General features: G+C 38.4%; 1 protein-coding gene across 1 annotated transcript in view; it reads left to right on the top strand.

The window, feature by feature from the left end:
• GRM1 (glutamate metabotropic receptor 1) overlaps nt 1-27,748 on the top strand; it is a 551,379-nt gene that overhangs the window by 488,248 nt on the left and 35,383 nt on the right. Inside the window, exons 4-5 of the mRNA XM_077486350.1 lie at nt 13,432-13,678; nt 22,897-23,065. Coding sequence (XP_077342476.1) covers nt 13,432-13,678; nt 22,897-23,065 — 416 coding nt within the window. The remainder of the gene's footprint in view (nt 1-13,431; nt 13,679-22,896; nt 23,066-27,748) is intronic.

The raw sequence follows: 27,748 nt of genomic DNA, 5'->3' as shown, positions 1-27,748 counted from the left end.
CAGCTGCAAATATTGTAGCTGCTTAACCTCCCTGGCGGTATTCCCGAGTCTGGCTTGGGATGAAATTTCAGTACCAAAAGCGGTAACCCCAAGCCAGACTCGGGATCGCATCGCAGGATCCATATAGAGGTTACTTACCATGTCCACTGGATCCTACGATGTCTCCCCGCTGTGATCTGCGAGCCACCGTGTCTTGCTTGAACTGTCACAGTGCTGAGCTCCATTCCCTGCGAGTGTTACGAGTTCGGCACCAAATTCAAAAAGTAAAAAAACACAGTATAGACACGGTATACTGTAATCTTACAGTACTGTAGCAAATAATTACATATCCCCTTTGTCCCTAGTGGTTTGTACAGTGTCCTGCATGCAGTTCTATATTATAAATACTATTCTTTCTGCTAGGAAACTGGAGATTGTCCATAGCAACCAAAAAGTGTCAGTTTACATCAAAAGTGTTTTTAGACCAGCTAGAAAATAGCGATAATAAATTAGAATCACTTGCAGAATTGAGTGATAGTGATTAGTGGGGAAATTCATCATTAAACACTAAAAATAATGACAGCAACAATTCTGCAACTGAGCAAATTTCAGTGTTTTTGATTTGATTACATTATTGAAATTGTTTTATTATTATTATATTATTATTTATTATAATTATTTCTAGTTAATTATTATAGTATAATTTATGATTTTGTGTTCCATACTTTATCAGATGTCTACTAGACTCAAGATTTAAGTGAGTTATTTCTAAGAATTACATGCCTACAATATAAAACACCAAATTTCCATGCAAAATAATTGTACCGCTTTCAGCACCTAAAATCTGAAATAATCATACCGCCAGGGAGGTTAAACAAAATAACATAGTGTTATGAGTAAACAATATTTGTGCATGAAATGTGTTAACATTCATCTCCTTTGTGCGCTTTAAGCTATCATGTTTTAAGTTTTGATAATCACCAATACCAATAAAGAATTCATGTCCTTCCAGAGTATGCGGCCATCTACCTTTCTTTTTTTCCTGCTGTTTTCAGAGGCAAGCCAGGCAAGCACCTCTGTTTTTAAAATTTTAAAAATCAGGTACTTATCAGTCCATGAAGTCCACAGCTTTCTTCCCACAACCGATTCTTGTAACTGCTGCAGGTCCCTGGTATCACTATCTTGGATTCGGGAGACGGCTGTGACTTCCTGATGAATCACAGCCAGCTTTCCAAAGAAAATTAGTAAAATCAAGTCATGCCAGGCGACTGGTCTTGCAGCCCCCTGCGACAGATGATGTGTCCCAGAAGGCTGTGGGTGGGGAGCGGGGTAGGAGGAGCAATGTCATTCTTAGATGAGAACTGAAAAAGTGAAAGAAGGAATCTGGCAGAAAATCAAAACACACAAAAAATAGTCTGTTGGGGGCAGGGGTGGGAATGAGAATGAGTGGTACTTTCACTTTTGAGTAAAGGTAGGAGTAGTCCAAAGGACCCCTTGCTATTTCACTAAATGCAGAGTGCAGCAACCCCATGGGGAAGTCCCAGATCAAGAGAGAATTGTTTTTTGACTCCTAGGTCACCACCAGCCACGTGGCAGGATCCTACAGGGATACCACGTTTCACATTGCATGGGCTAATGCGGTAAGACACCCCCCGTAACATCATTGGTCTAATAGGGATTAATATACTAGTCCTGCTTGGAAGGGGTAGGAAATTCTGCTGCTGTTCTTCATTATGAAAATAATCCAGAAAGTTGTCCTTTGAATCACTTGAATTCAGGCACTTCACCCAAACTTCTATACAGCGTGCACTGGCCAATCCACTTGTTCAAGCCCTCTTGTCATGAGACAGTGTATCTTTCACATTTAAATCATTCACATGTTGTGATCTGCAGAGTGAACTTTTGAAGTTTGTGTGAGTGCTAGCATCGGACAGATACATATTCAATCTTGATGGTTTCTTTGCCAAGTCACAGTATGATGAAATACATCAACATTCAAAGCAATGCTTATCTGAAACTTCTGCAATTAAGAAAATACTAATTTTCATATTGTTTTATGATTTCTTGGTTTCACTGTTGGAATTTTTAGAATTCCTAACAACTTGGTAAAATGTTGTCATCACCCCTAGGCAGGCCTGCCTTGTCTTTTAACCTCGTTTATTCAAATACCAGCATAGTGGCTAAGTGTCTTTGCCTTGCAGATTTCAGAATTTCTGGATTTTATTTCAAAGGACATTATGTGGTCTATGCAAGTTGTCACTATGTTGTGTGGGTTTCCTGTAGGTGCTTGGGTTTGGCAAAATAGCAAAACAAACTGGCAGGTTAATTGGATTTCACCCAAAATTAGACATACAATGTGCTTCATTGTTCTCTGTAAAGCATGCATTCATTGGTGGTTCATTGTTCTCTGCAAAACACACAATAATGTGTCAGTGCTATATAAATGTGTAAAGTAAATAACGATACATAGAAATAAATATTTTGTGATCTAGATTGGCACACACAAAGTTATTTTTATACTGCAGTTATTATTAGACTGTATAATTTAACAACTCGCCGTGAAAGGAGAGAAAAGAGATAATTATAGGATAGCAAAGAGACTGACAAAGCAGAACAAATCTGTGCCACATGTATAAATTTAACTTCATTTCTTTTAGTGGATCCGTGAGGGTACCTATTATACATTGTTGCTCCAGTTCTTCATGCTGAGAATATAAAGAAACGATATATTGGTAGTGTTGTATAAATATAGTATTTTATGATTGTCGTTAAAAAAATCTAGATAAATAGATACAGTGTGGTGCAAAGGTTTTAGGCAGGTGTGAAGAAAAGCTGTACAGTGAGTATATATATTTTAGTTGTTTATTTTTATAAATTTATAAAATTAAAAGTGAGCAAACAAAAGAAAAATTGAAATCAAATCAGTATTTGGTGTGATTACCCTTTGGGTTCAAACCAGCATCAATTCTTACACTTGCACACTTTGTACACTTGCACAAAGTCAGAGATTTTGTAGGATTAGAATCAGCTGTATGATTAACCAGTTATACCGTACAGGTGCAAATAATCATCAATTTCATATGTAGGTTGAAATACAGTCATTAACTGATCCAGAAACAGTTGTGTAGAAGGCTGCTACTAAAGTGAGGTTGTAGAAGACAGTGTCATGTCACAGGTTATACACCATGGCAAGCCCGAGCACACCAACAAGACACAAGCATCAGCAATATCTCTCCCAGGCAAAGATTTCAAAGCAGACTGGGGTTTAAGGATGTGCTGTTCAAGGTCTTTTTAAAAAGCACAAAGAAACGGGCAATGTTGAGAACAATAGACACAGTGGTCAGCCAAGGAAACTTAATGTAGCACATGATAGACATATAGATAGACACACTTACTGTCCAGCAGTGCCATAAGTACAGAACTGGCAGAAACCAGTGGGAACCAGGTGCACCCATCTACTGTGTGGAGAGGTTTGGCCAAAAGTGGTCTTAAAGAAAGAATAGTGGCCAAAAAGCAATACCTCTGGAAACAAGGCCTAGCGACTCAACTATACTCAAAAACCTAGGAACCGCGATGCAGAAAAATGGCCGCAGGTGCTCTGGACTGATGAGACAAAATTTTTTATATTTGGCTGTAGCAGGAGGCAGATTGTCTGCTGAAGGCCTGAAGAACGGTGCAACAATGAGTGTTTACAGACAACAGTGAAGCATATTGGAGGTCCCTTGCAAATTTGGGGCAGCATTTCTGGAAATAGAGTTGGAGATTGGTCAGGATCAGTGGTGTCCTCAATGCTGAGAAATACAGGCAGATACTTATCCATCATGCCATACCATCAGGGAAGTGTGTGATTGGCCCAAAATGTATTCTGCAGCAGGACAATGACCCCAAACATAAAGCCAATGTCATTAAGAACAATCTTCAGCTTAAAGAATAAGGAGTTCTGGAAATGATGGTTTGGCCCCCACAGAGCTCTGATTTCAAGAACATTGAGTCTGTCTGGGTTACACGAAGAAACAAAAGGATTTGAGGCAGCCTACATCCACAGAAGATCTGTAGTTAGTTGTCCAAGATGTTTGAAAAAACCTACCTGCCGAGTTCCTTCCAATACTGTATGCAAGTATACCTAGAAGAATTGATGATTTAAAGCAAAGAGTAGTCATACCTTTACCATTAGAAAAAAAGTCACCTGGGTGGGGACAAAATGTGTGAAGGCGGGGCCTAGTGATGTCATCACACTACTCGGAATTAGCGGCCAGATTGCTCACAGAGGTGATGCTGAGGTCTTTTTATATTAAAGGCAGCATGTACTCTTTCTGGTTAAAAGCATGTTTAAGTTGGTGCTGAATTTAGGGCACTTCTTATGGGAGTGGAATATATATTGATTTTAACAAAGTGCATTTGGTTTTAAATGATAAAACACTATATTGAGCTCTTATTCCCTATGAGCAGAGGTGCCAGTTGTCGTACGTTTGTGTTAAAAATTGCCTGAAAGATAATTATGAGTTGTTATACCAATCAAATTTCCTTTTAAAAACACACATCAAACAGTATGAATACAGACTATATATGGAATATTTATTCACTGGACATGTATTCATGATAAATAGTTAGATCATGGATGACATAAATAAAATGTTACATAAAATACAAATTTATTTGCAACACTAGCTAATGGGTTTTGATACAATATGAATGTAATGAAAAGATCAATTTCTCCGCCCTGGACACAATAACCATATAGATATATATATAGATATAGATAATTAAAGAAACAAAACGTCTGTGATTTAGTAGGAGTAAAACTACGTAAAAATGTTACGCTAATATTGTGCCAAACAAAAGATGGTAAGATTTACAAAAACAAAAGTTAAAGAAAAATTGAAACTGGTGTTATTTGATCGGGAATAATAATCTAAATGAAAAATCAATAATAAGTATTCTCAATTAATCATTGAATCAGGAAAGATCAATATAACATAATTACCATTCCAAAATGGCTGCTGGCTTACAATGGTTGTTACCAGAGTCCCTAAGATTACTGCCTTTCCCAAAAAAGTGTCTCATCAGGGTGGAGCTGCGTCTTGGCGTCCCTGAGAGATTTAGATGATGAAGCGTGATGATAAGGGTGATTAGGTTGGTATTTTGAGACTAGGCTAGTGATATAGCTGGAGGTAGAGTTGTGGATGGGGTTGTAAAGTAATTTTTTTTAAATAACAAACATGTTATACTTACCTCCACTGTGCAGCTCGTTTTTCAGAGTGGTCCCGAACCTGGTCTTCTGGGGTCCCTTGGCGGCTGTCTCGGCTCCCTCCCGCAAAGAATCCACAACTTCATGCGAGTTCCCTAGCATGATGTGGAATGCTTGTGGGCGTGCTCCCATGATAAAGCCGGGGGCTATAGCCACTCGCTGTATCACTCGGCCCCACCCCCGGCGCGCCACGTCATTGGATGTTATTGACAGCAGCGCGAGCCAATGGCTGCCAATGGCTGCGCTGCTTTCAATCCATCCACTGTAACCAATCAGCGGCCAGGCTGATCAGCGAAGTGGGCGTTAGAAAGGAGTTTAGCAACTTTGTCTGTCGTAGCAGATTTGAATAAGGGGAGTGTCAATTGTATTTGTTGATATGGGGTCTTAACTGGGGGAGATACCTGTAGAGTGGAGATTTCATCACGGATTGTATCAATCTTGTATTGAAGTGATTATCAATCTCTTGGGCAGTGACTGAGTCAGTGGGTGGAGGCTGTGGAGGACGAAGTAGAGAGTTGAAGGTAGAGAAAAGTTTCCTGGGATTGGATGAGAAGGTGTTAATAAGAGTTGTAAAATAGGTCTGCTTGGCAGTGTGGAGGAAAGAATAGTATTTGTATTGGTTGAAGTCTTTGAGAGACTTAGTCTTGTGCCACAGACGCTCAAGAGCACAACAACGTTTTTTGAGAACATATACATAAAAATATTTTTCAGAAATAAAAAACTGATAATTGGCATGTGCGTATGTATTGAAAAAGAAAAAGTTAAAGTGCAGAGCTTAGCCTCTAAATATGAATGTGACTTAATAGAAAATATATATATATATAAATAGTGTGAAAAACCTAAATAATGTGAAAAATCATTAGTGAAAAATACTTTCAAAACCCAAATGTCCAATAAAGTCAAAAGACATTTATCTATAACTCAAATGTCCAATAGAGTGGAAAACAAACTAAAAAACCAAATAATCATAAAAAATTATGTGACACAATATAAAGTCCCATGTGAAATATGAAACAAAAAGTGATTAATCTTGTTTGTTCAAAACAACGATAATGATGCTTGACCACGTGGACCCTTCACCTCTGTAAACCAATAGTGAATGGAGGCTTACCAGATCACCAGTGACCCCCTGTTAAGGGAGGTCAGTCAGCGCAGATACGATCACATAGACGTTTCGATAAGGAAGCCGAAAGCCGACCCAATCCTTCGATACAGGAAGCCGGGAAACGACCCAATCCTTCGGATATCACGTAGTCTCCAAATCCGCTCGGATCCTCTCATAGGCCTCAAAACGTCATATCACCAGAAAAAACAAAACAAAAATGCGCCCGATCGTGTAATATGGTTTGAGCAGATTTTTATTTAACCAAATAATTTGAGCGCTAAAAAAATGACTCCACCGAGTCGCAGAAAGTAAACATAACGTTTAAAAACGAACAGATTGCTAGCAAAAAAATATATATAAAAAACTCATCGCCGTGAGTAAAGAACGAATGTTAATGCACAAGGGTGTGAGCGTGGCTACCCACTGTTTCTACCATGAAAAAAAGGTTTTTGACCCCTAAACCGCCATGGTGGGGAGGAGCACCTGGGGTTGAATGCTGATGGTGGTTTGGGTTACCGTATGTATTCTCTTATGAAGCCCATAAAAAGCTCTGGTGCGACCAACTACCTTCAGAAGTCACATAATTAGTGAAATGATGTCCACCTGTGTGCAATCTAAGTTTCATATGAGCTGTGATTACATATACACACCTTTTTGAAAGGCCCCAGAGGCTGCAACACCTAAGCAAGAGCCACCACTAACCAAACACTGCTATGAAGACCAAGGTGCTCTCCAAACAAGTAAGGGACAATGCTGTTGAGAAGTACAAGTCAGGGTTAGGTTATAAAAAAATGTCCAAATCTTTGATGATCCCTAGGAGCACCATCAAATCTATCATAACCAAATGTAAAGAACATGGCACAACAGCAAACCTGCCAAGAGATGGACACACACCAAAACTCACAGACCGGGCAAGGAGGGCATTAATCAGAGAGGTAGCACAGAGACATAAGGTAACCCTGGAGAAGTTCCACAGCAGAGACTGGAGTATCTGTACATAGCAAGACAATAAGCCGTACGCTCCATAGAGTTGGGCTTTATGGCAGAGTAGCCAGAAGAGCCTGGCTTCCCCAATGACGTGTGGGTGACCCGCCCCCTCTGATGTAAGGCAGGTTTCCGTTAATGTAACACAGGCTTTCGAACGGACCTTAGTCCGTTTGTGTGTGGGCAAGTCAGTTCGTTTGGAAGTCCCTCGTAACTCCGTCAAAAGTCCTGTTACCAACATATCTTAGAATTTTCCAGCTTGGTAAACAAACATTCCCCCAAAGCTTTCTTGTTAGACCTTGTTTGAAGATGGTATTTTTTGAAAAAGCAGTTGAGCTTGCTATGTTTCAGAGTTGTACCACTAATCCAAGGCTCCTCAAATAAATTCTGTATAGAAACCATAAAATATATTTATCCTTGGCTTTTATAATGCCAGTTCAGTAAACAGCCTGTTTACAGACCTCAAACAGGGTGATACAAATGTAGAATGTCTCTGTTTGAAGACTTATATGACATGTCCGGAATTTAACCTTTGTTCTGGGGCTTATTTCGTTTGAAACATCCATATGAAATTATGAGAATGTATTTATTTCTTCATCATAGTTCTGACATAGTGGAGGAATATCCAAAGTAGTATGGTTCTCAGTGGGACAAGCGGAAGAGGTGACTGGGTGGTAAAGTGGCAGAGGCATCCTGAGAAGGTGAATGAGACCCCTTAAAGGGGTATGCGCATGGTGACCTATTTATTGAGGTGAGCGCAGCGTGTTAACGGTGGTGGTATTCACTTACCATTGTAATTAAAAAGAAGCTAAAGAAGAAATAACATACAGATATTTGTAGATTTGTTGCAATTGATTTTGCACAATTTGAAGTGCAGTGTGTGAATGATGGTGGAACTGGATTTTAGGTGAGAAGGAACACAAAAAGATACATGCACGCAGCTATATATTTGAAGGACTTGTTTATTAGACATTTTGCAGCACAATATCTTTGTGGTGAAGATTGTTGATGGAATACAACACATTTAAAACATCAATAGTACCAGCATTGTAATATTGTTTATAACACATATTATTGTTATACATAACTCTTCACAAAGGGGTTGATTTACTGAAGGAAAATAGACTGTGCACTTTGAAAAGTGCAGTTGCACCCTGCAAGAGCATTTGCTCCAGAGCTTAGTAAATGAGCACAAGCTCTGCTGACTTCATCATCCAATTATGTGCAAGCAAAAGTGCATTTTTTTTCCTTGCACATGATTGGCTACTTTTTGCAAAGTGAAGCTTTACCTCATTTACTAAGCAACTGCACTTACCAAATGCAACTGCACTTTGCAAAGTTCACAGTCTTTTTGCTATTAGTAAATCAACCCCAGAGTGTCCTAGTGGAGAATGCAACTAGGTTCAAAAGTTTTGTGGTACTATTTGATATATTATTTATGGGCCGATGTGGGAAGCACATTACAGTGTGAGCAGCAACATGTATTCATTTGTGAAAGTAGGATTGTTTTTAATACACAATCATGGTGGTATAAATTAGGTTTCACAGAAAACATTGTTAGAAGATATAAGAATTTCTGTTCGTACCAAGGTGTTTCATTACATGCATTCGCAAAAAAGATTTCAGGTGCATTGACTTGCAGTTTGCCATTGAAAGTATAACTATAGGCAAAACCTATTTTTTTTTTTGTTTTGAATAGACTGGGAGGGTTTAAAACTGGGAGGGTTTAAAACACCTGTCAGGTTTTCATTGCTGTCTATGCCTCCGTTAGGGAGATTTACCTTCTCTAATTGTCCTCTCTACCTTTATCATCTAACATAAAAGTGAAAAAAATCCCAAATTTTGGGTTGACACCAGAACAAGAGTTGTTCCCTCTCTTTTAAGAGATTTCCTTTCAGGTTTGGTATATATATATATATATATATATATATATATATATATATATATATATATATACATACAGTGCCTTGTGAAAGTATTCAGCCCCCTTGAACTTTTCAACCTTTTGCCACATTTCAGGCTTCAAACATAAAGATGTAACATTTTTATTTTTTGTGAAGAATCACCAACAAGTGGGACACAATTGTGAAGTGGAACGAAATCTATTGGATTTTTGAAACTTTTTTAACTAATAAAAAAATGAAAAGTGGGGCGTGCAAAATTATTCGGCCCCCTTGCGTTAATACTTTGTAGAGCCACCTTTTGCTGCGATTACAGCTGCAAGTCGCTTGGGGTATGTCGCTATCAGTTTTGCACATCGAGAGACTGAAATTCTTGCCCATTCTTCCTTGCAAAACAGCTCGAGCTCAGTGAGGTTGGATGGAGAGCGTTTGTGAACAGCAGTTTTCAGCTCTTTCCACAGATTCTCGATTGGATTCAGGTCTGGACTTTGACTTGGCCATTCTAACACCTGGATACGTTTATTTGTGAACCATTTCTTTGTAGATTTTGCTGTATGTTTGGGATCATTGTCTTGTTGGAAGATAAATCTCCGTCCCAGTTTCAGGTCTATTGCAGACTCCAACAGGTTTTCATCCAGAATGGTCCTGTATTTGGCTGCATCCATCTTCCCCTCAATTTTAACCATCTTCCCTGTCTCTGTTGAAGAAAAGCAGGCCCAAACCATGATGCTGCCACCATCATGTTTGACAGTGGGGATGGTGTGTTGAGGGTGATGAGCTGTGTTGCTTTTACGCCAAACATATCGTTTTGCATTGTGGGCAAAAAGTTCGATTTTGGTTTCATCTGACCAGAGCACCTTCTTCCACATGTTTGGTGTGTCTCCCAGGTGGGTTGTGGCAAACTTTAGACGAGACTTTTTATGGATATCTTTGAGAAATGGCTTTCTTCTTGCCATTCTTCCATAAAGGCCAGATTTGTGCAGTGTACAACTGATTGTTGTCCTATGGACAGACTCTCCCACCTCAGCTGTAGTTCTCTGCAGTTCATCCAGAGTGATCATGGGCCTCTTGGCTGCATCTCTGATCAGTCTTCTCCTTGTCTGAGCTGAAAGTTTAGAGGGACGGCCAGGTCTTGGTAGATTTGCAGTGGTTTGATACGCCTTCCATTTCAAAATGATCACTTGCACAGTGCTCCTTGGGATGTTTAAAGCTTGGGAAATCTTTTTGTATCCAAATCCGGCTTTAAACTTCTCCACAACAGTATTACGGACCTGCCTGGTGTGTTCCTTGGTCTTCATGATGCTCTCTGCGCTTTCAACAGAACCCTGAGACTATCACAGAGCAGTTGCATTTATACAGAGACTTGATTACACACAGGTGGATTCTATTTATCACCATCAGTCATTTAGGACAACATTGGATCATTCAGAGATCCTCGCTGAACTTCTGGAGTGAGTTTGCTGCACTGAAAGTAAAGGGGCCGAATAATTTTGCACGCACCACTTTTCAGTTTTTTATTTGCTAAAAAAGTTTAAATTATCCAATAGATTTCATTCCACTTCACAATTGTGTCCCAGTTGTTGGTGATTCTTCACAAAAAATTAAAATTTTATATCTTTATGTTTGAAGCCTGAAATGTTGCAAAAGGTTGAAAAGTTCAAGGGGGCCGAATACTTTCGCAAGGCACTGTATATATATATATATATATATAAAGAACTATGTGGAAAGTGGTCTCTAAAGGCCACAGCCGCGCTAGGTGGTGTATGTGAGTGCACTAGAAAAAAACACTAAACAGTAATAAAAGAGAAAGAAGGGGAAAAGAGGTTTCGCCGCCCCTATGACTCACAGCCCCAAAAGGGGTGTGAGATATAACAAACAGAGTAGATCAGAGTGGAAAGGGGTCTAGGCGCTACCTATTATAGCTAAATAAATATGTATATATACCCTATGTGTACAATAAATAGGGAAAAAATTCAAGTGAGAGAAGTGAAAAAAGTTTCAAGTGAGAAAAGTTATCACCACACCGGGAAGACACAGAGGAATATTGTGTAAAAAGTTATTTCATATAGAGTTATGTCCAAAGACGGACTACATAGAAATACTGAGTATAAGTGCCTACAGTGAGCAAAAAAATTAATTGTATCCAAATTCTACATAGGTGTGTGGCCCGTAGGAAAAAACTCTAGTGAAGTTTCAGAGAATAAGAGTAAAGATACTCCAATAGTGGTTGAGCCACATGTGTATATATAGTGAATAAATTATGTGCAAAAAACAGAATAAATTAGAATAAGGTAAACAAAATAAACATGAATATGACAAGCAATCAGTGTTATACTAATATGCGACAGTGCAAAAAATGTCAAAAAACTTTTCGAAAGAAACTCCTGTATCAGAGGGGTCCCCCTTGGAAGTCTCTTTCCACACCAAATGTGCAGAAGGGTGTGTAAAAATAGGTGCAAATAATGCGGAAAAATTCCAAAGGAGGTGCAGCGGTTATACTAAAAGCATAAGTAAATTACTAAAAAACGTCCTACACAGACAGTAAGCATCAATCCTTTAAAAGGGCACAGGGAAAAAACACACACACAGTCCAGGATAGATACAGTCCAAGTAAAATTTCAATTTCAGGATCTTCCAGTGTTAACAGGTAAAAGTGACTGGTGCTCAGAACATGAAGAAATTCAGGTGACTTCGTGCTCACCCCCTCAGATCCCCACTCACCAGAACTATGTGCCCACACGGGGCATTCAAGCCTTCAGTATTACACAGTGCGAGATCCGATTGTTCCACAGGTGGGCACGTCCGGAAAAAGAGGGGCACATCCAGCAAACCTCCACTCTCCACCTATATCACCTTCTTTAATACGTGGACTAGTGTTTTCAGCAGATGGTACTTTACCAGAGGATCCTCAGAAAGATAATAATAATAAAAGGGGTCTCATAGTGCAGTATCTTCAGAAAAAAGTACTTCTTTCAAAACAGATAATCAAAAAAGTTTTGCTCAGAAAACGTATTCCCTCAAGGGATAAATGTTTAAAAGTTTTTTTATTAGTAAGCCAACAGGAGGAAAACAAAAGCAAAAATAAAAATAAAAATAAAAACAAAAATAAAAAAGTATATATATATATATATATAGCTAGCTTTTCTTAAAAACGCCAGCAACAAACAAAAAACAAAAACTGAAAAACGACAAAAACCCCAACCAGCAAAAAGCAGCAAGGAACCCCAGGTCAAATATATGTAATGGGTCCCAAAGTCACAGTTCCAGACAGATGGTACAGAGAAACAGTAAATAAAATAAAAATGAAAAAATGGAAAAATAATACAAAAATAAATGAAAAAATTTTAGTAATAAAGGTTGTTCAAACTCATAAACCAGGGCAGGGGCATATGATGCCCTCTGGATGGCCAAAAAGATCTATATATGGCCAAAGAGAGCCCTTGGGTGGTATATCCCCTAGACCCCTGAGGTCACTGTATATGGAAAAGACGTGACACCTTAGGGGAAGAGGAATTTACTCACCACTGGTAAATGCCAAGAGTATAAATATGCAACCTAAAAAACTGACCTGAACGGTCTTTTAATGCCAAACGGTCGAACGAGGAGGCGAGCTGGGGTCTGGACGCGGAGCTGGCGTGCGTTCCAGCCTGCGCTCCGTCTCAACTCGTCAACCAGGAAGTGGTGTGCGTGGTACGTCAGACGCGTTTCGTCATAAGACGTCTTCAGCGACGATATATATATAATGATATAAAAACAGGATGTGAAGGGAAATGTCCGCAATAGTTCTGATTGTAGTTTACCAAAAATGCAAAGCATCTAAAATACATGGCAATGCAACACATGTTAAAGTAGATATACAGTATATCATAAATGGATGGCTTTTAGTTTGCACTGTAACTGCACTGTAGAACAAATTGAATTACAGTTATAGGGTATTTTGCCTTCCTCTAGATCAACTGTGTGTATAGGGTTTTCTGTTTATGCATTCATTTTTACTGTTGTACTAGATGGACGTGTGTCTTTTTTTCAACCTGGATAACTACTGTATTTAACTATGTAACAAATTTAATTTCAGTTCACTGTTGTCAGATAAAGATCTGATTTCCAGAGTTTAACAATTTTACGTATTCACCACAAAAGCCCATACATTTGTCTAGGGAAATGCAGTATGTTTAGTGTGAAATGAATATTGTATTTTCACTCTTTTTTTTTAGGTGACGAAAGTTTGAAGGAAAACTATGTACAAGACAGTAAAATGGGTTTCGTCATTAATGCAATATATGCAATGGCCCATGGTTTACATAACATGCATTCAGCCCTATGTCCAGGATATGTTGGACTATGTGATGCAATGAAACCTATTGATGGAAGCAAACTCCTTGAATTTCTAATAAAAAGCAGATTTCCAGGTATCTCTGGAGAAGATGTATTTTTTGATGAAAAAGGAGATGCCCCTGGAAGGTATGTTTTAGGAGTGTGAAAAATGTACATGTTGATCTCCAGAACAATCCTCTACAGTTAAATTATGTATACTTTGCAAAATTTCTCTGCAAACCTCATAGCAGATCTCTACCATCCAATGTTGGCCTTGGTAGCACTTTTTAAAACTGACTAATAAGTAAAAGTTCCTTTACCGTTTTTAACCATCGAATTAGTCAAATGTTGAAAAAGCTCCTCCAGCTTATCATCATTCAAGAGTTTTTGAAAAGTGTCCTTATAAAAATGTCACTTTTATTGCAGGGAGGCGTTCAATTTTCATTCCATTTTCCTTGCAGAATTCTAGGAAACCGCTGAAGAAATTATGTGAGGAATGAAATGAAAATGCAGCTGTGTTTTGTAACAATGTGGCCATACAAAGAAAACTGTTCAACAGGATAAGGCTTCATACACACTGGATTAAAAAAACATTTCTTCTACAGGAGTTTTGTGTTCTGCCTGTAGTAGCAGCTCAATGTTATCTTATGTGTTCATGCCCATTAGGACGTTAAGAGGCAAATTTTGAGTTTAACATTTAGAGGCATAAAAAAAAACTTCTGGTTCGCGTTTCTGATTGGAGCTTGAGGGAGAAAAAGATTAAACTCTCCTAAACTCGTCTAACCTTTGTACAAAAAAAGCTCTATATGAGCGTTTTTTTTTTTTGCTCCTGAGAGAACAGACTTTTTTAAGCCCAGTGTGCATGGAGCCTAAAAGTTTTAGAAAATATGGATTCCAATAGGTTTAAAGTAACAATTAACTTTTAATTACATTAAATTGTAAAAATAAAATTGGGGTTTCCTTATTTTTTCTTTTCCTTATTATGTTCAAACAATCACTTGAAAATCAAATTTATTGACAAGAGTCACTTTAAAATAACTGAAATGCTCATTGAGAAGATAGCAAGAGTGAGCAATTCAGAAAATAGGACAGAGTGGGTAAAGAGATATATAAATATATATATATATATATATATATATTTTAAATTCTCCGTTCTCATTCCTATGGGGAGGCCATTTAATTTCATGAAAAGAAATGAAGTCTTTTCTGTGCATGTGTGGAATGGAACTTGATAACCTCAAGCTCAAGCTCACATTTAAATACAAAATAATTCACTTATCCCCTCTCTCTCCTCTCCTGTTCAGACTCGAGATCCAGAATTGCAATTAGAGAAAGAGAGTCAGCTGCTGTTTTGCCTTTTCTTTGTAAAAATCCATAAAGCTCTGGTCCCAGTTTCCAGCTTCATGCTTGTATTAAATACCCACAAAAAATATGTAAAATGTATGGCGCTAACTCAAAAATCAAATATTTTATCATAAAGAGCAAAGTTTTGTATCATATAATGTGATAATCAACATAAATGAAACAGTCCAAAGAACTAGAAGTTACATAGTTACATAGTTAGTCAGGTTGAAAAAAGACACAAGCCTATCTAGTTCAACCAATAAAAAATAAAAAAATATTAATAATATCATACAGTCCCATATACACAATCCTTCACCCACAGTTGATCCAGGGGAAGGTGAAAAACCCCACCAACCTAATCTAGTTAACATTGAGTTCAGTGCACTTTGATGCCCCCAATATTGCAAATATGAGCTAAGATTCAGGCCAAACCCTCTGGAAACTGTCAGATGACATCATGCCGCCATCCCAATCAGCTGTGGTTGGGAAATTCCCCACCCCTTGGCTGAATATCACAAAGAGGCAAGGATGCTGGTGACGTCATTGACCTAATATGATGTTGGGAAATTCCCCACCCCTTGGCTGAATATCACAAAGAGGCAAGGATGCTGGTGACGTCATTGACCTAATATGGCCACTCTCCAGCCAAAGCTGATTGTGACTGTGGCCTGCTGCGACAGTTTCACACTGATGAACATTAGCTCATCTTTATCCAGGAAATATTTGGGGTAACAAAAGCAAATGCTATATGACTGGGTATAGTGGGTACAGACATACATTATTATTATTATTAGGTATTAATAATGATGAATACTTTTATAAAATAGAGGTTACATAGTTACATAGTTACATAGTTAGTCAGGTTGAAAAAAGACACAAGTCCATCAAGTTCAACCAAGAAAATAAATAAATAAATGCATTCCCATATACACAAACACAATCCTATACCCACAGTTGAGCCAGAGAAAGGCGTATAACCCCAGCAAAGCATGCTTAAATTGCTACAGCCGGGGAAAAAATTCCTTCCTGATCCCCCGAGAGGCAGTTAGATATTCCCTGAATCAACTTTACATATAAATATTAGTAGCCAGTTATACTATGTATATTAAGGAAAGAATCCAGTCCTTTTTTAAAGCAATCTACTGAGCTGGCCAGAACCACCTCTGCAGGGAGTCTATTCCACATTTTCCCAGTTCTTATTGTGAAGAAACCTTTCCGTATTTGGAAATGAAATCTTTTTTTTCCTCTAGACATAAAGAGTGCCCCCTTGTCCTCTGTGATGACCTTAAAGTGAATAACTCAATACTAAGTTCACTATATGGACCACTTATGTATGTGTCCACGTTAAGCATATCCCCCCGATACATTCAGTTCCTATATTTACTCATAGCTGAGCTCCTCCATGACTCTTGTCAGTTTGGTTGCCCTTCACTACACTTTCTCCAGTTCCCCGATATCCTTTTTTGAGAACTGGTGCCCAAAACTGAACTTCATATTCCAGATGAGGTCTTACTAATGATTTTTGCAGGGGCAAAATTATACATTTGTGCTCATGAGTTTACATACCCTGGCAGAATTTATGATTTCTTGGCCATTTTTCAGAGAATATGAATGATAACACAAAAACTTATCTTTCACTCATGGTTAGTGTTTGGCTGAAGTCATTTATTATTAATCAACTGTGTTTACTCTTTTTAAATCATAATGACAACAGAAACTACCCAAATGACCCTGATCAAAAGTCTACATACCCCAGTTCTTAATACCGTGTATTGTCCTTTAACATCAATGACAGCTTGAAGTCTTTTGTGGTATTTGTGGATGAAGCACTTTATCTTCTCAGATGATGAAGCTGCCCATTCATCTTGGCAAAAAGCCTCCAGTTCCTGTAAATGCTTGGGCTGTCTTGCATGAACTGCATGTTTGAGATCTCCCCAGAGTGGCTCAATGATACTGAGGTCAGGAGACAGAGATGGCCACTCCAGAATCTTCACTTCATTCTGCTTTAGCCAATGACAGGTCGACTTGGCCTTGTGTTTTGGATCATTGTCATGTTGGAGTGTCCAAGTATGTCCCATGCAAGGCTTCCTGCCTGATGAATGCAAATATTCTTCCAGTATCTTCTAAAAACATACTGCATTCATCTTGCCATCATTTTTGACCAAATTCCCTGTGCCTTTGTAGCTCACACATCTCCAAAATATCAGCGATCCACCTCCATGTTTTACAGTAGGAATGTTGTACCTTTCATCATTGGCCTTGTTGACTCCTCTCCAAATGAAGCGTTTATGGTTGTGGCCAAAAAGCAAAATTTTGGCCTCATCATGCCAAATGACTTTTTGCCAGAAGGTTTGAGGCTTGTCTCTGTGCTGTTTGGTGTATTGTAAGTGGGATACTTTGTGGCATTTGCGTAGTAATGACTTTCTTTTGATGACTCAACCTCGCAGCCCATCTTTCTTCAAGTGCCTCCTTATTGTGCATCTTGAAACAGCCACACCACATGTTTTCAGAGAGTCCTGTATTTCACCTGAAGTTATTTGTGGGTTTTTCTTTGCCTCCCGAACAATTTTCCTGGCAGTTGTGGCTGAAATTTTAGTTGGTCTACTAGACTGTGGTTTGGTTTCAACAGAACCCCTCATGTTCCACTTCTTGATTAGAGTTTGAACACTGTTGATTTACATTCCCAATTCCTTGGATATATTTTTATATCCCTTTCCTGTTTTATACAGTTCAACTACCTTTTCCCGCAAATCCTTTTGCTTTCCCCATGACTCAAAATCCAGAAACGTCAGTGCAGCACTGGATAAAAGATGCAAGGGTCTGCCAGGAGTCCAGAAACTCATTGACCTGTTATACACACACACACCCTAATTACAAGCAAACAGATCACAGGTGAGGATGGTTATCAGGCCAAAATCACCAGGGTATGTAAACTTTTGATCAGGGTAATTTTAATAGTTTCTGTTGTCATTATGATTTAAAAAGCGTAAACACAGTTGATTGATAATAAATGGCTTCAGCCAAACACTAACCACAAGTAAAAGAAATGCTTTCGTGTTAATATTCATATTCTCTGAAAAATGGCCAAGAAATCATAAATTCTGCCAGAGTATGTAAACTTTTATGAGCACAACTGTATGTCTCTCTCTGGAGTCCAAACTTCTCTTAATACAAGATTTTGCTTGCTTTGGAAACCACAGCTTGGCATTGCATGCTATTATTAAGCTTATAATCTACCAAAACCCCCACATCTTTCTCCACTATGGATTCCCCCAGTTGTACTCCCCCTAGTATGTATGATGCATGCATATTCTTAGCCCTTCAATTGTATACATTTACATTTATCAACAATAAACCTCATTTGCCACACAGTTTCCCAATTAAACAATGCATTGAGGTTGGCTTGTAAGTTGGAGATATCCTGTAAGGATGTTCTTCCACTGCATAGCTTGATGTCACCTGCAAACACTGAAATGGTACTATTAATCCCAGACCCTATATCATTTATAAAGGTATTAAAAAGTAAGGTTCCCAACACTGAACCTTGGAGTACACCTCTGATAACCTTAGACCATTCAGAGTAAGAATCATTAACCACTACTCTCTGAATTCATTCTTTTAGCCAGTTTTCTATCCGTTTCCAAGCCTGTAGACTTTACATTAGTCGTTTGTGGGGTACTGTGTGAAACGCTTTTGCAAAATCCAAGTATACCATGTCCACCGCCACCCCTCTGTCCAAGGTTTCACTTACCACCTCATAAAAATAAATCAGGTTTGTTTGACAACTTCTGTCTTTCATGAATCCATGCCGCCTGTTGTTTAAAATATTTTTTCCCAGCAAGAACTCATCTACGTGGTCTTCCCAACTATAGAGGTTAAACCAACAGGTTTATAGTTTCTTGGTAAAGACTTTGATCCCTTTTTAAAAAACTCCATGTGAGAAATAACAAAATCTTCACAGAATGATCCAGGTACCGTGATAAAAAGATAAAGTATATAAAAGTAAAGGATACAATATTGGTGATGGCTCCTAACCCCAGAAGTATTTCTATATATTATTCCAACAAATAGGACTTGGGAAAAGCATATAAAACTATCATCGTGCAGTAAGTTTATTACAAAATGGAGATCACAGAAATATAAAAAATGCGCACTTACATTTGAGGGTGCTATAAGTCAGCACCAACATGTACAACTCAGTTCAATGTATGCGCGCTGTCTATCTGAGATTAAGCGTGTGTTCCTACAGTCTGCGTTTTGGAACACACGCCTCATCTCGGATAGACTGCGAGCGTACTTTGAACTCAGATGTACATGTTGGTGCTGACTTATAGCACCCTTAAATGTAGGTGAGCATTTTTTATATTTTTGTGATCCCCATTTTGTAATAAACGTACTGCACGACGATAGTTCTATATGCTTTTCCCGAGTCCAATTTGTTAGAATATTATATGCAGAGCCATCACCAGTACTGGATCCCCCTAAGGGCTGACGATTGAGGAGCTGGAATTATTATACAGCATATCTAGCTTAGATGGTTGGTGAGAGTGCATTTCTTACACACTGTTTGCAGTGAAGCATGGCTTATAGAAAATAAATTATCATAATATATAAATAAATAAAAAATAGTTCAGCGCTGGTATGTAAATTTATATGTGAAAATGTAACTGAGTATACAAGATACCAATGATGGCTAATCACATATGAAATCCATAGTGATAAACACAGATAAGTGAAAAAAATTATAAACAAAATGTGAAATTAGGATTGTGCGGAAGCGAAGTCCACAATTCACTAGGTATGTAGGTTCCGGGAAGCGGGACCTTTATCCCAGTAAGTAGTCCACACATAATATGCAATAGAAATATATCAGTGGGGGTCTTCCTACAAGCAAGGTAAAGGACCGCACAGACCAACAGGAACAGATGCTTGTCTGAAGTTGTATCAATAATGGAAAGAAGATGGATACTCTTACCAGAAAGGTTGGACACACATGTCGTACGACAGTGAGTCAAACACACTTGGAATCCCAACTAGTCCCAATCAGGTACTGTGTGTTAGTTGACTCCTGATGGAGGGTCCTCGCTTTATCGTCTCTGGGCTCCGTAGAGGCAGGTACTCCCGGTATGGAATGCTCACTTATCCATCTCCGGACTCCAGGGGATCATACACTCAAGGTTTGATGATATGCAGGATGCGGTTTTCACAAAACTTGCAAGCTTGGCTGCAGTCCCAGCGATCTCTGCACACATTCCAGAGCAGCCCTTTTTTCACATATCATATTATATGATACACAATTTTGCTCTTCATGAGATATGATTTGTTTTTTGAGTTAGTGCCATACCTTTTTACATATTTTCTGGTGTTATTTGTAGGGTTGTTTTTCCACTTTTAAAGGGGGGAAACTGCACTTATTTTATTTTCCACTACTTATCACTTGTTTTGAAATCCTTGTATTAAATGTTTAATTTAAAAATAAAATATGTTAAAAAATACAGTACAGCCAGGAAACCACTTACAAAATCATAACAAGGTGGTATAGAACCCCATCTGTACTGGCTAAACTATTCCCACAATTGGGCGATCGTTGCTGGAGATGTGATTCCCATAGGGCACACTTTTGCACATTTTTTGGGAGTGTCCTGGCATACGTCCCTTCTGGCAGCAAGTACTCCAATCTATCCACAAATTTACAGATATACAGATTTACAGATTGTCCGAAGACCCTGCAGCAGTTCTTTTTAACCTGACCCCTCTTTCCTGGAACAAGTACCATAAATATTTACTTAAACATTTACTTAATGCAGCTAGAGCATGCATCCCAACCATGTGGAAAACTGAATAACAGTCTCCTCATACTATTGCCCAATGGTTCACCATAGTAAATGATGTAGAAAGCATGGAGCATCTGACCTCTGCTCTCCGGGACAAATCGGAGGAACATAAAACCAGATGATTCTACTGGGATCATTTTTGTTTCTCTGATAAATATGCTCAATACTTATGAACCATTTTATGCCTATCTTAGACTGAATGGTATGTGGCTAACTGGGTGCTGTCCGCATCCTCTGCCTTTAAAACTCCCCCTTTTTTTCTACTACTCTTTCCTTTCCTTCCTCACCCCAGTCATCCCTCTCCTTTCCTTCATAACATTTTTATAACCTCAAAAAAGGGATGCACTTTGTCACAGCTGGGCAACGTTCAATATAATGTATATTCATTCATTATTTGATTTTCTGTTTTCAGATAATTCATAATCTTTATTGAATTCACATACCTGCCTTTTTCAGTCTTATATGCAGATACTGTTGGACTGTGGTATTTACATTGAATGTTATTACCCTATTGACTGTATTGTTCATAGTAGAACAGATATATACAACACATCAGTATAAAAATGTAAAGAACTAATATCTGCAATCTGGGAGTTCAAAAGTGAAGAAGGAGCACACCTTCAGTGGCAATGTGGGGTTAATACTTTTTGGACCTGATGCAGAACAAACAAAAGAACCTCTAATGTTGGATTTCACCACTCCATTCAAACTGCTAAACCAGTGACCAGAGCAGCCTGCATGTTCCTCTGTCACAATACATTTTAAAGATCCTATTTAATTCCAGACAGACCACAGTTAAAAAGTTTAGTGCCCTGATGAAGGAGCCCTTGTACGCTTGAAATGTATTGGTACGTTTTTAACATCTTACATGCGGTCGGAAATTCTGATGGAAAAAGTCAGATCGGATTATGTTGTCGAAAAATCCAATCGTGTGTGGGCTCTATCGGACTTTTTGCATCGGAATTTCCGATGCACAAAGTTTGAAAGCAGGATCTAAAATTATCCAACAACAAAATCCGATGGCATAGATTTCCGATCGTGTGTAGACAATTCTGATGGACAAAGTGCCATGCATGCTCAGAATAAACGAAGAGACAAAAGCTATTGGCTACTGGCCCATTTATAGTCCCGACGTACGTGTTTGACGTCACCTCGCTCAGAACGACCAGATTTTCTGACAACTTTGTGCGATCATGTGTATGCAACACAAGTTTCGGACAAAATTTGTCTGAAAAAATTAGACGGATTTTGTGGTCGGAATGTCCGACCGTGTGTACAGGGCATAAAAGTTGATAAACTTCATATGCACAATAAGAACCCTGTGGAACTCTTTTAATAGTAATCTAAAGAACAAGCAGATTCTAGCTTACTTTGGAAGTCTGATAAGGACTGGTGATACAGACAGCAAAAAGAGAGAGGATGTTACACAACATAGACATTTGCATTCTATCTGTGAGGAGCTCTGCAAAATCTGTCTGTGGTGGATTACATAAAACTTAGACCAAGGTGAGGAGACTTTCTGATTTTAGCACTGTTACAGTGCTTGCTAGATATTGTATAAAATATGTTGTTTTCATTTGAATATAGTACTAAAATGAAAAAAATACAAACTCATGTAAAATGAGCCTTTCAGTAACTTTTCACATGTGCATGAATAAATACCCAAGATGTTACAATATATGGAAACGGTATACTTAAAAAAAATAAAAGTTGTATGTGACATTAAAATATAGTCAGTGAGATTCTGTCAAGTGATTTTTCCTAGACAGAGATGATTTGAAAAGTCTTCTCTGCCCCAGTGATCAGTTATACGTATTTAATTATTAAATATTTAATTTTAAATAGTAAATAATTAAAGTATTACATATTTGAATATTAAATACATATGAGGTTAATAGTTAAATCATTAAATGTTTAATACTTAACATACAAACATTAATTAAACAAAATACTGTATATCTGTTACTAGATCCAATTTAGCAAGAGAAAAATTTAAATACCATGTAAAAGCTAAAATGTTAGCATGTTTACAAGCTATACATGGTTTGCATTTATTTGCATTTGCTGTTCTGTTCATTTGTTTGTGAGCTCATTGATAAACATATGGATGAGAATGTAATGTAAAAATCATAAGAGAGGCAAATGAGAGGAACCTTCAATGAAACAATAATTTCTTTCCAACTTCAGATATGATATCATGAATCTTCAATTAATTGAGCCAAGCCGATACGATTATGTTCTTGTAGGAACTTGGCATGAAGGAAATTTATCCATTTATGATGAAAAGATGCAGATGAATAAAAGTGAAATGGTTCGATCAGTGTGCAGTGATCCTTGTTCTAAAGGACAAATAAAGGTAGTTTTTTTTCTGTATTTTATAAAAATGGGCAAAAGTAGAAGTTGTACAAATATTTATTTAGAACTGAGAGAATGTTTGTCTTATATTTTAACACTGACGCTTTGCATGCAATTCTAGTGCTATAGGGCCCTTTGTGTGCATGGGCGCCTTGCTTGTGACCTGAGAGCTGCAGTAACACTGTTAAAGCAGACCTTACATTAATTCTGTATATTTATATGCATTGGCCTCCTAATGCCAAGATGCTGCAATAAATAAAATAAAAAACCCTGTAGTAAAAAAAGTTCATAATTATACTTACTATACCCCATGTTCCTCTCAAGGAGCCTAGGTGAGGGTGATGCCATGCTCCTTTCAGTGAGATATTGGGAAATGCTGAGTATCCAGGATCCCATGAGGAGAAACTCCAGCACTGTGTGCACCATTTTTAAGCTATTCGGTATTCCCTAGTATCGTTCTAGAAGGAGCATGGCAACACCTCCTGTATTATGAAAGCATTACAGTAAGATAAGTATTGTTACTAACTTCTACATGGGGTAGGACAAAGTAAATAAGCAGGCTTTGCAAGGCCCACATTCTAGGACAGAAAAGCAGCTGCATCAATGTTAATAGCTGCTGAATTTTGGATCATTTGTCATGGCACACATAATGTATATATTAACATAAATAAGATGTTTGCATTTTATACCTGCCATGATTGGCACCTGAGCTTGAGAAAGGAGCATGCACTGTGCACATCTTACCAGTGCTCATGCTCCAAAGTGTGTCGTGAGCATGACAGTGACACCATCTTGCCCAGCGCTGCATTCCAGTCCTCTCCATCCAACCTCTACTGTGCTCAAATCATCGGTTTGCATCCCGTTGGAGCACCACAGGATGGACAAGACTTCCTACACCAACTGGCTATGGGAGCCACACAGCCTGGACAGTTGTTAGAGTGGCTCACTGGATCCATATGTGCCTGTATACAGATACTTCTATGAGTTTTTAATGCACCTTTTTCATTAAATATTACAATCCATGCTCAGAGGTGCCTGTGTTTTCTCTCTCTCTGCATGTTTGGAGTCTGCTTCCACTTCCCCTGCAAGGCTGGCCCTAAAACAGTGGACTCTCTCGTTACACAGCTGATTAGCTCAAAGGGCTTTATAATGTACTTTTGTTTTATTTAAATCCCTATTAGGCTGCGCCACTATCCTATATATGATTGGCACTTGTTCCCAGTCTATGGACATTAAACTATTTACGTATTCTTATTAAGAAGTAAAACACATATTTAAAGTAAGCCACAATCACCTCTCTCGCTGCATATATATATATATAGAGAGCAGAATTAAAAGAAAACATTGACATGTAAGATTTTTATGATAGAATGGTCCCTATCGGTCCCTTCTGTTAAAAAAAAAAAGTTCTACCTGCCTGTCAGCATTAATGTACACTGAGAGTACATTTGCGACAGCCCCTATGTGCCATGATGAAGTGACCCCGTGCTGATGCGCAGGAGTGACATCATCGTGGCCTAGCCAATCAAGTAGCTGAAGAGTCTGAATTTGGAAGGAAGACTGGGGAAAGACAGAAGTGCCCACGTCAGTGGAGAGCACTGACACAGCATTGCAGGAGGGGATCGTTTGACAGGTAATGTAAGTCTGCCATAATGTGCTAATATGTGGTGCATACCAGTGGATTATGACATAAATCACCCAGGGGCTATTTTTTTTATTTTGTATGTGAAGGTTTCATTCTCGGAGTTCAGAAAAAATACAAAAAGTCAGGTTTCAGTGAGTTTCTGACTGACAGCCACAAGCAGGACTCCCAGAGGCAAACGTATGATGGGACTTGCAGTTTGGAAAAAAAGCTGAAGGGCAGAAATTTGCTTATCTCTGATCTAAACCAAAGTACCTACTAGTACTCTCCCATGGCAATAAAAAAACTGATAGCGGGTCCAATCCTTGTTATTTTATCTAAGAGTGCATTCCCACCAGGTGCATTGGTCTGCACTGGGCGGTCTTTCAGAACTCTGTCCCAATATACAGGCATACCCCGCTTTTAAGTACACAATGGGGTTTATTTACTAAAGCTGCAAAGTGAAAAATCAGGCTCACTTCTGCATAGAAACCAATGAGCTTCCAGGTTTTATTACCAAAGCTTAATTGAACAAGCTGGGGTTAGAAGCACATTGGATTCTGTGCAGAAGTGAGCCTGATTTTGCACTTTCCAGCTTTAGTAAAGAAACCCCATTGTGTACTTAAAAGTGGGGTATGTCTGTATAGAGAAAGCATTATGTCTTCATCTCAAAAAGGTCGGGTCACATCACTGTGCTGCAGCGGTGCACACAGAAAAAAAAACCTACACCATGCAGTACTTTTTTACACTGAAATTGTAGCACAGTACACTACAGTGCAACGCCGATGTGGTGAATTTAACTGAATTAAATGTCACAATGTAATATTTTCATTTTTGTTTATTTTTAAAGTTAATTAAAGGTTACAATGCGATGTGATATTTTCAGCCACTGCTGGTATAAACTGGCACCAAAACAGTAAAAAAAATGTTTTGGCTGCATTAAAACTTAATCATCCCCTCCATGGTGCAAATGATAGAATGCATTGTTTGTTGCTGTTCTTTTATTCAGCTGTTGTAGAATCAGTCATAAAGCAACCAGGAGAATTTTTTTTTTTTATCAACTTGGCTATGGAATTATGTTATAATGGTTGCTTGTGATTCTAGAGATAGCTTAGACAGAATTGAGGACAGTCGTTAGCTTGGTGTGAAAACATTTTAGTATATTGAGACAAAGGAATTGTAGTAATATTTTAGCTATGTGATTCCTAACACTGAACACCTGGGCATGCAACGGGACAAGTTTGCTCTACAGACACAGTTGGACTGTTTGCTAAACAATAGGCTTCTTTCTGCTGTTGGCTTATCAGTTAGATGGTCGCAAACATCACATAAAGCACACACATTATTCCACTAGCTAACTTTTCTATGTAAGCATTGCCAGCAAGTCCTCCTACTCAATTCTCAGGTAATCTGTGTAATTGCATAAGGAATAAATAGTGATTAGTAGTCAACTGCAGGTTGGTGTTTACTACAAACACTTTAATTAACCAATTTCCCCTTGGAAAAATATAATTTTCTGGGCATCTTTATAAAGTTATAAATCACCTGTCAAATATATTTCTTATGCTGCGTACACACGATCGGAATTTCGGCCAGCAAAAGACCGATGAGAGCTTTTCATCGGAAAATGCGACCGTGTGCAGGCTCCATTGGAATTCAGCTGTCCGAATTTCCACCAGCAAAAAATGTATAGCATGTTCTCAATTTTCCCAAGGGAAAAAACTTTCTATCAGAAATTCTGATCGTGTGTATGCAATTCCGACACGCAAACTCACACATGCTCAGATTTAACTACGAGATGGAAGCTATTGGCTACTGGCTATTGAACTTCCTTTTTCTAGTCCCCTCGTATGTTTGGTACGTCACCGCGTTCTTGACGGTCGGAATTTGGTGTGACCGTGTGTATGCAAGACAGCTTGAGCAAAATCCCATCAAAATTCCTTCGGGAAAACCATCAGAGCTTTTTCCGACGAGAATTACAATCGTATGTACGCAGCATTATACTTACTAGTCCATTATAAACCTTCCACAAGGGCCAGTGGCATTCAACTTAAAAGGGCCAGAGGGCAACATTTGTAGCCACATCTAAATCAACCATTTTATTTTTTTTACAATTTCTAATTCAACAACATAAGTGATGGCTGCATAAAAAATCTTGCCAAAAACATACATAATGGGAACAACCTTCCAGACCCCTCCGCTTACCTGCATACTGCCATTATATCCACTTCTTACACCATCCTATATGGAAGTAACACGCTGCCACTGACACAGCTACGCAAAAAGTTTCTGAGAAGTGGCATTCAGTTCAGAGAAAAAGCAGCAATATTAACCACCTCCCTCTTCATTAGTGTCAGTGGCAACAATATTGGCAATTATGCTTTGCATACTTGCACAGTATAAAGAAAAAGCAACAGACCAACAGTTTCACCTAACAAAACATTAGATACAAGAATAAATATTTTTTTTTAACATTGATCTTCTCTATGAAATTAACAATAAATTTGATGGTTAACATGTTTTTTACCCCAGCATTTCAAATTCCTGATATGTTACTCTTGTACCATGTACTTGTATGAAAAAGTATCCTGTTCTCTTTTTTTTTTTTATGCTTCCTTTATGTGAAATCCATGGTGTTCCTGCCAGTCCCTCTGCTTTTCTGTTAAAACCTGACCACACTTGGCAGGAGAGCTCATCGTGGTCAGTTCCCTAGCTGTGCTGGGAACTCAGTGTACTCTCCTCCAATGATCAGGTTAGTCCTAGCACACCCACCCCCCTGCACAGGCTTTCACTGGGATGATCAGTGTGCTGTTGCTTGTTCTCCCCCAGCTGAGAACAGAGGGAACAGGGGGGATGTGATCACTTATAAAAAGGGGAAAAAGGGTATTGATATATTTTTTTTATATATCTATACACATATGTTTACCTTTTTATTTAAATTTTAAACTGACTGGGTTGTTTTACAAGGTGATCGTTTACAATCTATTTAAGGAATTGGATTCATTTTTGGTGACTGACGATGTTTATGGGGAAGTAACACTAATTTTGTATTCAAATGTATGT

The sequence above is a fragment of the Lithobates pipiens genome, unplaced genomic scaffold (genome assembly GCF_037356315.1).
Source record: "Lithobates pipiens isolate NorthernLeopardFrog02 unplaced genomic scaffold, aLitPip1_a1.2 Scaffold_18, whole genome shotgun sequence".
Classification (NCBI taxonomy): domain Eukaryota; kingdom Metazoa; phylum Chordata; class Amphibia; order Anura; family Ranidae; genus Lithobates; species Lithobates pipiens.
This window is presented reverse-complemented; position numbering and strand designations above follow the sequence as displayed.